The sequence below is a fragment of the Buteo buteo genome, chromosome 3, assembly GCF_964188355.1.
Source record: "Buteo buteo chromosome 3, bButBut1.hap1.1, whole genome shotgun sequence".
In the NCBI taxonomy this organism is placed as follows: Eukaryota; Metazoa; Chordata; class Aves; order Accipitriformes; family Accipitridae; genus Buteo; species Buteo buteo.
The window spans coordinates 33856387-33870323 of NC_134173.1; the positions used below are offsets into that span (position 1 = coordinate 33856387).

At 36.4% G+C, this 13937-nt stretch overlaps 1 protein-coding gene across 1 annotated transcript in view; it reads left to right on the plus strand.

Moving 5' to 3' along the window:
* Window positions 1-13937, plus strand: part of SNTG1 (syntrophin gamma 1) — a 349189-nt gene that overhangs the window by 297809 nt on the left and 37443 nt on the right. The window contains exons 13-14 of the mRNA XM_075023274.1: window positions 1696-1812; window positions 6311-6382. Coding sequence (XP_074879375.1) covers window positions 1696-1812; window positions 6311-6382 — 189 coding nt within the window. The remainder of the gene's footprint in view (window positions 1-1695; window positions 1813-6310; window positions 6383-13937) is intronic.

Sequence of the window (13937 nt, forward strand, 5' to 3'; positions counted from 1 at the left end):
TTTCTTCATTCAGGAATGAACGACATTTCAGAAAATGTGGCTTTTTAGTTATTGCATGACAATATAGTGTTGAGCACTCTGCTTGATTCTTGAGTGTTCTGCTATAGCTCTGTCTTCTTTTTGAGATTTGTAAACTTGTTTAATCACCAAACCAGCAGATACCTAAACACATGTTACTCATTGGACCCGAGAATATATTACAGTATTAGTGTTTGCTATTGGCAAAAGAATTAAATGTTGAGGCTTCATTGTAAGTGTTAGAGGAATGGACCTTCTCGTGTCTCTGTTTATAGCCTATAAAATATCTAATAAACTGTGATGGAGAGTAGTAGTGTAGATTTCATACACGTGGATTTGAAAGACATTCATTTCCAGTGTGTTACAGTACAATCCAACAGAAAAAAAGAACAGAAAAAAAAAAAAAACCAATGACACACACACACACCCCCCATTTATTTTAATGTATATTACATGAAGAACTGTAGATGAAAATCCTCTTCCCAACAGTAATGAAATAAACTTGTGTAAATTGCTTTTTTAAAAGTATGTGACATACAAAATCTCAAAGGATAAAACATGCAGTACATTCATTTTAGGTACATTTATGCCATTGGTAAACTTACTAACTCGTTGACTATTAATAAGATTGTAGTTATTTTTCCTAAACTGTTTTCCTTACATGTTCATTACTGACAGAGAATGCTCCATGCCTAGTTAATGTAGAAATCAGTTTCACAAAGAGATATAAAAATAGATCTATTCCATTAGCAGCACTGTATGAAATAAGGGTTGATCTATTTCCCATAGCAGTAGTCTACCAGTGCACACTGGAAATTACATTTTATTACTAATGGCATGGTTATAAATAAAAAGTTGCATGATGTGTCTACTCCCTGTTCAGATGTTCTCCAGAAGCTGGCATAGTGGTGACTCATACTCTGTTACTCTTTAAGGATTTGGTATTAAATTACTCCAACTTAATAGATGGATAGGTAGGGAATTAGATCCTAAAATGGGTTTGAGTAAGTTCTAGTTCATACATCTATGTCAGAAGATCTGCAAGTAGTGGTGAGAGTTGACAGCATCCTGGTTACTTCGTAGCCATAGGTGAATTCTGTTCAAAATAGTGTCTGAAAACAGTCTGTTAATTTGCTATTCCTAAGCAAGGAGGTACAAAACTCCCACATAGGGCTTTTCGGGGGGGGGGGGGGGGGGAAGTTTGTCATTATTTGGAAATAAAATTTGGAAGATCATAATTGTGAATTTGTATGTGGAGACTGTATCTACATTGCAATGTAACAACAGTTACTTGATTTTGTATTCCTGCCTAGTGGTTCCTTACACTTCACTTGCATTAAATTTCTCTGACATGATCTGTCAGCAAATATGTAGAATTACTTCAGGGAGCTTTTAATGAGATAATAGACCTTTAACTTCCCCTGAGGATGTGGTTTAGCTTTTTTGTTGTTGCTGTACAATAAATATTTGTTCTGATGTTTTTGGATTGTCATAACACGCATCCTTTATACAAGTAAGTGATTGTAAGTGAACTGCCAATACACCATATTGTGTCAGTGGTTCAAGGTTTGTAGCTATGTAAAATTGACAGACATCAGCTTACTTGCATGAAATATTTGCAATTCATTTGAAGAAAGTGTCTGAGGAGTTTGTCAACACTATTGATTTTTCTGTCAGATAGTCTACATGGGCTGGACGGAAGAACGGGAACAAGACTCCCTTCAGGATCGAATGTACACACCAAAGTTTCTAGCACTGAGGGGATCTTCCCTGTATAAATTTATAGCACCTCCAGTAAGTATATTTCTCATGCTTAGTGGGAATAAATGTTCTTAAATGAAATAATTTCATGTAATATGTACAAAGCTTTCACAATGAGATATCACTCATTGAACTAACAGGATTGCAACTTACAGAACTGAAGAGTTCCAGGGTATGTGGTGTTGAAGTGATAGAAAACAGCTGTTCATCAGATGACTGGGAATCTAACAAGAATTTCTTTTCCACCACTTAGAAAAATACAAGAGAAATCTATTTGTGCTAAAAGGGGGCTTTTCATTTTCCTTTGTCAGGCAGAACAAGCCTTAAGCAAAATGGTTATATTTCAACTGAACTATCATTCTAGTCAAACTGCTGAGATTTGGGAAAATATCAAAGCTTTTTGCATGCTGTGGAAATGGCAATATCTCTGTATCTAGATTTCATCCTGAATATAATTTTTATGCTGCTTGGGAGCACCAAAAGGAAGGTAGGGAAGCAAATGAAATTGCTTAGGTTAAATATATTAATTGGAATCTGACTGGCAACACTGGGCAAAATTTTAGCAGTTGTCTCATACTCAGCAATTTACTTTCACGGTTTCATGATACATCTAAACTACAGTAAACAGAGATAGTCTCTAGCTAATTTTTAAGCCATTAGCTAGGGAGCCAGTAGCAGTCCCATACCACCAGCAGGGAGAGTGGTGTGGATTCATTTGTTCTGTTTGTTGGGTTATGTTTCTGACTGCTTCTAAACCCTGTGTTGCCAGATCCAGAATGCAGCTCCTTCCTGCCTGAATCATAGAATCATAGAATGGTTTGGGTTGGAAGGGGCCTTTAAAGATCATCAAGTCCAACCCCCCTGCAATGTGCAGGGACATCTTCAACTAGATCAGGTTGCTCAAAGCCCCCTCCAAACTGACCTTGAATGTTTCCAGGGATGGGGCATCTACCGCCTCTCTGGGCAACCTGTTCCTGATGTAGTTCAAAGACAGCTTGCAAGTCTTTACATCATTCATCAGTCACTATTCATGTTCATTTAGCAGAGTGTTTAAGAACATGTGAAAGACATGAAGAATGGAAGTAGGTAGGAAGTGAAAACAGTGTGTTCAATATTGGTATACTAGTTCACTGGTATGGGAGTTTGGCTCTCCCATGGTTAGTAATGGGAGTTTGGCTTTTGTTGGTAGGTATTTTTCAGGATCAGATTATGTTGCCAAGCACCTTAATCGAAAAGCAGTTCTCCTGGCTTTGGCAGACCTACCCGAGCATTTGCTGCCCGTCAAATAAAGCCAACCTCCATTCTAGGCACTAGATAGAAGCAGAAACAATGCTGAGAGCCCACATTCAATATGAAAGAGGAATATTATTCTTCTGTAAGAACTATGCAAGGAACTACAAGCCTCTTTACTGAGGATTCAATCATAAGTTTCCAGGAGTAATACGCTGCTGGTGGGTAAATAGATAATGGGTGATGATTAATGGCTGTGGGAGGAATATGTTCGTAATATGGCTGCGAACCACAGTGATGTTAGGACAATTTTGGCAGGTTACTGCTGTTATGAGACAAGCCACCGATAGTTGAAGTCTTTATAGGTCTTGTTTCAGCTGAGCTGCAAACACAACATGATTTTGTTTTGCCAGTTTTTGGTTCTTATTCTAAAATAGAAAGACAGTTCAAACATAGAGAAAAATATTTTCTCTCTATGGAGTAGGAGGGAAGCAGAATGACAAACAAGCTTTTTAAAAGACAAACAGAGGAAGAGTTCCTATAAAGCTACTTTAAAAACATGTAATGTATGTAATAATTGAACACTTATATGCCCAGCAAAATTTTCTTATCAAAGACTCCAGTAGGCCTTTTAAAAGCACTTTTAAAATCCTAATTTCTATATACAAACTTTTACACATACAGTTACGTTTGCTATTTTGCAGGTATTTGTGTTCATCTCTTCCAGGGATTACAAAAGATTAACAAACTTTCAATGCCACAGTTTCAGAGCTTCTATTTATGAGATGTGTAAAGTGTACCTATGAGAAGAAAAACAGTTTTAATTATATTTACAGTGTAAACTCCTTGGATTAAGTTATGCACAGCACAGATATGTGCTGCCAACTTTTTAACCAGAAAATCAAATGAAAGTATTTCCCTGGTCTCTGCCAAAGTCTAACACATTAGGGAAGCATGTGTTTAAATAGTGTGTATCAGCAGCCTCTCCCTGCCTCTTTTTTTTATCTGTTTGATCAATAGTACTTCTACTTTCCATGCTTGGATAAATAAGCAATTCTAACATATCTTATTTGCATTTTGAAAGCTTTAAACAAAATTACTTTATCTCTTTTTATGTTATTTCCTGGTACATTTTCTCCTTTAGAATTATTAAGCATGTCAAGTCTGAAGGGTTTCACTTTCTTACAGTTTATAGTTGGAAATCTCAGAGAGAATGGACTTCAACTGAGAAAGCTGCTAACACCTTTTGTCTTGTTACTCAAGCTTTTAAATTAAAATATTTAAAGTGAACAGGGCAAGAAATTTCTGTGGGTGTCTTAATTCTACAGTTGCTTTTGTTTTGCACACCTCATATATAGAAGGAGTTTTGTTTTGACCTGAAGAGAAGTCCCTTTATAAGTACAAACAAAAGCAGAAAACTAGGGGAGAAGGAGGAGCTCTTGATATTTTTCCCCAAAGTATGGAGCCTACAGTAAGCTTTTAAACATAGCTCCAAATGGCTTTGTGCTGCAGCAGCAATAGAAACTACTTTTCCTGATGGGGCAGTATGACTTCAGCTTGTGTGCCTGGTGTTTTGGGCTGAGTGGAGCTGTAGCAAGACTCCTCTCTCTATTTCTCTGTTCATGGTGAGAAAGTTAATTTTTTGTCCACAGTAGAAACAGCAGCTTTTTTTTTTTTCCTCTTTCTTCCTTTCCCTGACAAAAGCATTTTACATGTTGTTCATCACATATCTGAAGAGCTTCTTAAAAATCAGGCATAAAGATTGTATATTTCCAATATTCCTTTACTTATTCTATATCAAACAATTTGTTGACTCTCAGTATTTAGTCATTCCCTTCCTTATAAATCTGGTTTAATACCCATACTTCAATAAGATAGTGAAAACTAAGTTTGAGGATGACTGCAAATAAATAAAATTCTAATAGAAGAGGAACTATGACACTGTATTTTTGAACTTTTCATTCCTGACTGTTATTTCCTCAATGGACTTTCAATTACAGTAGTGTTTATACCTAAAAATTAGTTAGGGGTAGAATTTTCTCATACAGCGCCAAAATATTTTTAATAAGGAAGTTTTATACCAAGGCATCCAAAGTCATAGATGCTTCTCAGCCATGTTGTGTCTATTAATGATTGTTTTCTCTTTAGATAAAAGATAAATTAGTCTCATATAATATTTTCTTCATATGCTGTGGATACTGTTATATGATATGTTTTTCAAAGAATTTTATATTCTTGAATCTTGAAAACCAAATAAAATTCTGTCTTCATCAGCCTGTTCATCATGCCTAACAACTGTAGTGATACAACTGTCTTCCTTTAGAGCTGGGCCACTGTTCAAAACTTCTTAACATTAAGACTTTTTTTTTTTTTAATATAAAACCTCAATTTTCACTTTATTTTGTGTGTTATTCTGTCTTTTGAGACTATGAATAATTCTCCTCTTTCCTTCTTGCAATTTCCTTGGAAAGTTATTTATAGATTGCTGTGATATTGCCTTGACTCTTCCCTGGCCGAATATATTCATCTATCCCTTTCTGTCCTGTTTATGTCTTAACCCTTATCCTAGCATGGTTTTATGGAACTCTTTTATCTATGCAATTTTTTGTGTAAAATAATTGCCTAAAATTAATATTGTTAAAAACAATTGTCAAACCCTAAGTAAGACAAGGAGGAGAGATAGACTATTCTTCAAATCTTAGTCTTGGAGAATTTAGGACTAGATTAATCTTGGTAAGAAAAAAGAAAAGGTATATTTGCTTCTGTTGTTTCTTGTTATTTTTTTCCCCTGGATTTCAAGGCATGTGGGGTAAGTGTCTGGGACATTGCAAGGTTGGAGAATTTGGTTTTATGGATTTGCAAACAATGTAGGTGACTGGGAGCAAATTGTGGCATGCAGCTACAAGGAGGGAAGTGGTGAGAAACATACCTTCTTATAGTCAAGGCTCTGTGAGAGGAATTCAAGGGCTGTATCCTCTCAGGTTTTTAATGCAACCCCCACCAGTTCACAGGGGAAGCCTCATCATTCAGCACAGAGCAGCCTGCATTCAAAGGCACTGTGTTGTAAGCACAAGGAGACAGGCAGGATGTCTCCTAAGCGCTGACTGGATAGAACAGTCTGATCCCTGGTAGTTATTGTTCTGAGACAGTGCTTGGTCTTTCTGTATACATTATACCGCGTATAAATGATTTAGGGATAGATTTTAATTTTTTTTAATAAACTTAATTCTTGAAATAAACAAATATAACTTACTTTCTTTTCCTGTTTGTTTTGTTTGGTTGTTTTTTTTCTTTTTCCAAGGTCACAACCTGGGATTGGACACGAGCTGAGAAAACATTTTCAGTTTATGAGATAATGTGCAAAATTCTCAAGGTATGATGAGAAAGTATAAAATAAATTACCACTTTGTCAGACCAGCTGACAAGCCAAAGCATCATGCTGCAACGGGAAACAGCACGTGACCACCTTGCAGAAGGAGATCAATTTTTTTTCCCTTTGAAGTCAATATCAGAAGTCCTGGTGTCAGTAGATACAAAGCCAAACTAGAAGGCATGGCAAAATTGTAAATAAACTGATTTTCACTAGGAAACTATTTTATTTCTCCATAATGCTGTATGGGCTTTATAGCTTTACTTTAACGTCACATTTAACGAGTATAACATTTCTTTTTCTAACTGAGAAGCTAAAGAAATAATGATCAATTTGGTTGCTTTCAAATACGTTAGTGCAAGTAATAGTGGCTGCAATGTAAGATTTCACTAAGACTGAGAGCAGAGTCCTTAAAATCATAGAATCATAGAATGGTTTGGGTTGCAAGGGACCTTAAAGGTCATCTTGTTCCAACCCCCCTGCCATGGGCAGGAACACCTTCCACTAGACCAGGTTGCTCAAAGCCCCACCCAACCTGGCCTGGAACACTTCCAGGGATGAGGCATCCACAGCTTCTCTGGGCAACCTGTTCCAGTGCCTCGCCACCCGCACAGTGAAGAACTTCTACCTTACATCTAATCTAAATCTCCCCTCTTTCAGTTTAAAGCCCTTACCCCTTATCCTATCACTACACGCCCTTGTAAAAAGTCCGTCTCCAGCTTTCTTGTAGGCCCTCCTTTAGGTACTGGAAGGCTGCTATAAGGTCTCCCTGGAGCCTTCTCTTCTCCAGGCTGAACAACCCCAACTCTCTCAGCCTGTGTTCACAGGGGAGGTGCTCCAGCCTCCTGATCATCATCATGGCCTTCCTCTGGATTCGATCCAACAGGTGCATGTCCTTAATATGCAATAGTATTCTGAAAACGTTTGTCTTATTTTTTCCAATTTCTTCAGTTTGCCGTAACTGTAATAAATGTGAAGAGATAATGAAATATATTTAGAAAGTTAAAGCTATGAGTAGCAAATTGGATAGAGACATTATTGTACATTCTATTTAATTTTAAATTCTGAATTCATTCAGAATTAATATATATGGTCTTCTCTCTGTTTTAAAACCAGTGAAAAACAGTTTTACAGATGCTCAGCATTTCTCAGTCTAAAACATGAGGAGAAGAAAAGGAGATGAAAAAGAGATGAAAAAAATTTCTCTCTTACCACTCATCTGAAGTGCTTTCCTTTGTATCTTGGTTTGGGGTTTTATGTGTCAAAATTACATAAAAGGTAATTTGGTCTTTCTTGAAATTTCATCTAGACAGACAGACTAGTATCAAAAAAGAAGTATGAAAGATCATATCTTTAAAAAGTGTTTCCCATTGGGTAGACCTTGTGCTGACATACATGGTACATTTCCTAGTTTTTGTAGGTCACATACGTGCACTATGCTTTCCTTAGGGAGGCAGATTACAGATGGAACAGCTGAATAAAATTCAGAAACTATTTTCATCAGAGACTTGAAAAAATAAGAAACCAAATTTATAGTCTGAAGAAAACCTCTCTGCTAGCAATCTGGAACAGAAAAGTGAAAGGAGTTCTTTTACTGCTATGTTGGCTGTGAGGTCTGGAGTCTTCGTCAAGGAGTAGAACATCCCAAATGCAACATGTCCCATCACTGTGGTATGTTCTTTAACTACCAAGTGTGTGCAGACTTTGACTCTTCAGTAGTGGTCATGCAGGGAGAGAATTAACAGGAAAAGTTAGTCACTCTGTGAAGACATTGCACTGAGGGCATATTATGAACAATGCTCCTAGAGCACAGTCAGCCTTTGAGAGAGATGAAAAATCTCACTTGTGACATGCACATTTCTTTTTTTTTCTGGTAACCTCTGATTACTTCAGGCCTTGAGCCTGGAAAACAGTAAGCACCAAGGTAGCTCTTCTCTGAGAAGTAACCCTGTTGGAGCCAGGATGACTTCCTTGTGACTGATCCCAAAGATTTTATTATACAGTTTGAATAGAAATGTATAGAATCTATGCCATATAGTTTTCTGTAATTTAAAGGTCCTTCTTGTTTTCATTTCTTCTACCATTTTCCTGTGTTGATACTCTTCTCATTCACTCATTTTTAGCCATTTTTCTTTTTTCCCCTTCTTTATCCCCTCTTCCTGTATACCAATGCAGAGATATTTTTTTTCTCTTTTCAGCCATGTAGCAGAAGTTAGTTAGGAGTCAGTCCACAAAGCAGTAAAACCTAAACCAATGCCTTCCTGGCACTGTTGTGTGGAAGCATAGAAAAGGGTACAAAGATGCTGTTTTTTCCTGTTATCCAGCTCTCCAAACAGTCCAGGAAGAGGTTTAAATCCTCATTTCTCAGTCTGTGTTAACAGAGGACATGCCAGCAGAGAGGCAATTCCAGTTTAAGTGATATCGGAATATCATTTATGTGTTTACCACGTTATTCATATTCAGTTATTACTTTATGGTCTGTAAAAGCGGTCAAGCTTATAAAGTGTTCAAATGTTTCAAATGGGTTCTTTAGCTGACTAAAACCTGTAAATAATAAAAAATGGAAGTAGAAAAATCATTGCAATGAAATTACAGCTTCTGACACTGGAGCACCACATTCTAGTTTTCTGCAGCAGGTACTAGAGGACTTAACCATGGTTTTGCTAAATATAAAAGCAAATAAAAGCAATCAAAACAGCTTCCCACTACTACTACTACATTGAACCTCTGTAGAGACTCAAGGTTTTGTTCAGCTTTTATGCCAGCATCATAAATGTCTCCATTTTAGCAGTGCATGTTTCTAGACACATTTGTACAAACCTCAAAGATATTACTGAAGCAGTGGCAACTTAAAAAAAGTTACTCTGGTGCTTTGTTATCATCTTCAAACTTCTTCCCTTCTATAGTACCTCACATGCTACTTTCATTATAAATCTGTTTTCCTTGGAGAATGAGTTGGATGGCAAAAGGGCAAGCTAACAGGATTTGAAGCGATTATATTCTCAGAGATTGATAGATAGCATGATAGCTCAGGAAACCTAATGAAATAATGAAGAAAAGAAACCTGGGCTCTTCTACTGTAGTGTTCCCTCTCCTGCATTTCCTGTTCTTCCATGGCAGAGACTGAGTTCATGTCATTCTTTTCAGGAAAATTGAGAAGACAGATAGAATTATTCTGTGTTTCTACTTAAGAAGAAGAAGAAGTTTATCTCTCATTGGGCAGAGATAAATCCAGGCAGATAGTAATGCCTATTTGCAGGACAGTATCATCGCTCAGGGTCTCTTAAGTGGGTTTAGTTCCATATTCTTGGCTAAACTCAAATTGTTCAGTCTGTACATTCACTAGGGCTAAATATCATTCTCAGATGGTGGAGTGCCATCATCTATGTTCTTAATTTAATTTGGAATGATCACTACCATGGATTTGGGCTAAATGGACCATCTAGCACTCTCCCAAACAATTCCTGTTGTAGCGTGAGAGTTACCATGGGCGAAGGAGCATTTATAATGAGCTGTTGCATGTGAGCACCCTGTGTTAGGGGGATAAAGAGTTTCATAGCATGGATGTGGTCTGGTCCTTGCCAGCTGGCTATAGTGTCAAAAAACAGTGCCATACATGCTTAATTTGTTAATATAGATACAGCTTTTGTGGCTAATATTCACTTTAAGTAGAAGGACTTGCAAGTGGTCTGTGGTAACCTTTGTATGAATTTGCCCAGAAGTGGGAAGTAGAGCTTTAGAATTAATGTTTCCAAAGCTTATTTCCTTCTATATTGATCAGGCTGTTGGGCATCCTGAGAAGGAGCAGAAGATTCATCATCTGCATGCAGGACTAAGTGTGTTGGTCAGGACTGCTACAACACCGCTGTAGAGCCAGAAAGAATGTGGGTCTTGGGTCATGTCTTCTTTGTCAAAGTGAATTACTAAATGTTATCACAACACTTACTGCTCAAAATGTCTCTGCATTACATGGCTTGCTTAGATTGGAATGAGATGTTTCAAAAACTTTTTCCATATTTAGACTTATAATCCTTAGAAACTAGGATGCAACTTTTACCCAAGCATGCTGCTATTTTCTCCTCATGTATGCTGGCAACTTCAATAACTGTCCCTTGTGCCACAAGGACAGGACTTTACTGAATCTATCTGAAAGCATTTTTTCTCCTTCTTCCACTCTTTAATTCTGACTAAAACTCTGATGAACTTCACAAGAGCAGTTTTGATTAGAGAGACTTACTACCTTAAGTTTGTCTTTTTAAATAGAACTGTAATTTTCCTCAGTTAGGGAGATTTCTCTAAGTTTATTTTCATGACAGAAGCACTACAGTGGAGAATATGAACTGCCAGATCCTACTGAATACACATTAATATTTCAGTGTTTCAGTATGAGAGAATACTACCACTTCTGCTGACAGTAAAAGTACTAAAACACTGAATAAATATTAATGGCTACACCCAGCAGAGGACTTCACCGATTTAATCATCAGGAAGGGAATATAGTCCAAACATGTTAAATAAAATGCAGAACTCATCTGCCAGCATGGCCAATGTTTTCTTCATAGTTGCCTGCATGTGTGGAGTGTGCTTTCTCCTTTAGCATCCACTCCAAAGGTTCTGACTCTTCTTATGAACGAAATAGGAAACTGGGATGCCATTCTCAATTTTTACAGTTCTCAGCCTCAAGCACCTAAAAGGCAGGATCTTCTGCACCTTAATAAGAGATGTCAGAGATTATTATTGTGATTTATAACTAACAAAGTGATTCATATTTATAATAGTCCTCTAGTAAATCACTATTTTATTGTTACTGTATTCTCCCCCCCCCACCCCCAAGGAAAAAAAAGAGGACACTTGCCCTAAGCAAGGCAATAAGTCACTATTCTTAATGTGATTAAGACCTTCTAAATAATCAGGAAGACCATTAAAATTTGGAGCATAAAAGTAAAGTTTAAAAAGCTCTCTTTTGACTGTGTGACAAACAGTTCTATTGACATAAATTCAGCAAAGGAGCACTGACCCCCTAATTCAATACTTACAATTTTAGGTAGTAAAAAAATATAAAAATACCCAAACCCTGACAATTACGTTCATACACTACCTAAACAATAGTGGATTATAAAAAAAGTTTCTGTAAAAAGTTTTCAAAATACCATGTAAAAATACATATCTTGTAAGTTTAAAGCCCTTCATTGTCAAGATTTTTGGGTTGAAATAATAATTTTTGACATGCAAAGTAGGTAAAGCAGGGCGAGTACAAAAATCAAATTTTAATTATATTGGATTAAACTATTTGTTGTGAAATACTGTCAAATAGCAGTGGGCTATGTTTGATGTAAAAGGAACATTTATGGAGAGGCAAATAACTTAAGACCTGAGGGGGTAAATATATAAATTGATAAGCATACAAAATAATTTACTAAAAATTCAGTAGGTCTGTTGATTATGGTGTGGAAGTACCTTAACAGAGAGAAAATATAAGGCACTGAAGAACTCTTTAACCCTAATAAGAAACAGGTAAAATGAAAAAGTGAATAGAAATCAAAGTCAAGCAAGTTCAAATTGGGAAGAAGTTAGAAACTGTAAAAGTTCTGATGATTAATCAGTGGAAGGCACTGGTAAGAGAAGTTGATACCTTTTGAACCACTTTCTTTTTTTACCACCAGTTTTATTCAAACTGATGCTAGTCGTACAGAAACACTAGCATGTGGCTGAAAATCTGTGATCCGTGTTAAGCAATTTGTCATGCAAGATAATCTAATGATACCACTTCTGACATTAAAATGTATCTATGAGTCATTTTCAACAGAATTGGTGGTAGAATTTGCTATGAATAAATATTTCTAATTTATTCTGGAAGAAGCTTATTTCACTCTATCCTCTATTTTGAGGGGTAAACCCCCATTAACAGCCAACTAATTCCAATTTTAGAATTGGTCAAATCTTCAATACTGCAGAAAAGCAGGTACTTATAGCACTAGCTTCAGAAATGGGCAGATGGCCTTGTCCTGTCCAGAACTTCAAAGCTGGTTGAACTGTATATGGGGTTTTGGTACCTCTTATATTTTTGATATGCAGTATTAATGTGTGTGTTTTCAGTGTGTGTGCATGTGTAAGGGTGTATAATTTAACAAGATTTAAGTATCTTTGATAAATGGGTAAATAACTGAAATATTTAAACACTTTTTCCATATGGGGGGTAAAAAAAAAGTTTGTTCAACTTTTCAGGTAAATTATGAAGAATAATATAAAAGATTGCACTTCTCTGCAAGCGAGTTTGCCTTGTTTGCTTGAGTTAATAATGTTCTTCAGCTTCATCCAAGCATCTCCTTTTAATAGTGAGAAAATGCTTTCTATAGTTCAGTGACCTGCCTTCTATCTTCAATGTATCATGCAAAAATATTTGGACATTTACAATAAAAAGCACACTTTATTCAGCATAAAACAGGAAACATATTCAGGTGTCAGATCAGCTCTGAAATGAAATGTGAGGATAATTGTGAAAGGCAGTCTGTGCTGGCAATATGTCAGGCTGGTGAATCATTGATGTTTGTAGCTGGTATCCTTCACATCAGTGCAGCTATAAATTTCTTACTATATTAATCAGGACCAACTTGGTGTCTCCTTCCTGTGCTTCCTTCCTTATTTAGCTGTTGGTGTGTGTAAAATCCTCAAATGTAGTTATGTTAATTTGCCCACTTAAATTTCCTGTGATTTTGTTCTCCATTTCCAATAAGTCAAGTATGGGAAAATGATGATATAAAAAGCATGGGAAACTATTTAAAATGTTTTTATATTCAAATAAATTTTTAAATTAATGCCAGTAGACACATAAACATATAAAGTGAAGGTACAGAATGTATGTTGAGGTCTATCATTAATATAGTTTGCTCAATGGTTGAGACTTGCATCCTGATATAATTCCACTAAAGTATGTCACATGTACTCAAAACTGCTTAGGAGGCATAATTAATGAATCCCTTTTATGAATAGGTTAACGCTGCATCCAGAGAAAATTAGATTTTCAGCAAAGGTTTAGCCGGGTGCCAGTTCTTGGAAAAAGTGCTAAACTGTTGAGTGTTTCCATTCTAAAAAGTTGAAGTAATTTTCAGTCTTTGGTTTGCCTCCTGTTCTAAATTTAAGAGTATTTAATGTTACCAAAGAAAAGAGGCTCTGTTCCCACTCTAACTAGAATTACAGTTGTCTTATAAGAAAAATAGTAAAAGTCATAAATGATCTCCATGTCCTCTGGCATTAAGACTATCATTAAGTTGTTTTCAGCTATATGGTAAAGAAAAATTTCTTGGGTGCTAGTATCATTTAGTGCAGAAAAAGAGCTCCTGACGAGGCCATTGAATTTCCATCACTGGATCCTTATAAGCATAAGCTGGTGTGTAGCTGCTGCTACATTGCATAGAGATATGGAGTAGACGGCCACACCTCTGACTCAATCATCCATATTTTCTGTGATGCTGTATGTCATGTCAGCTCATTTATCTTCAACATGTACATAGTGATACAATCCCTAATCTGTGGTATGTTAATTTGGGTAAAATTAGTG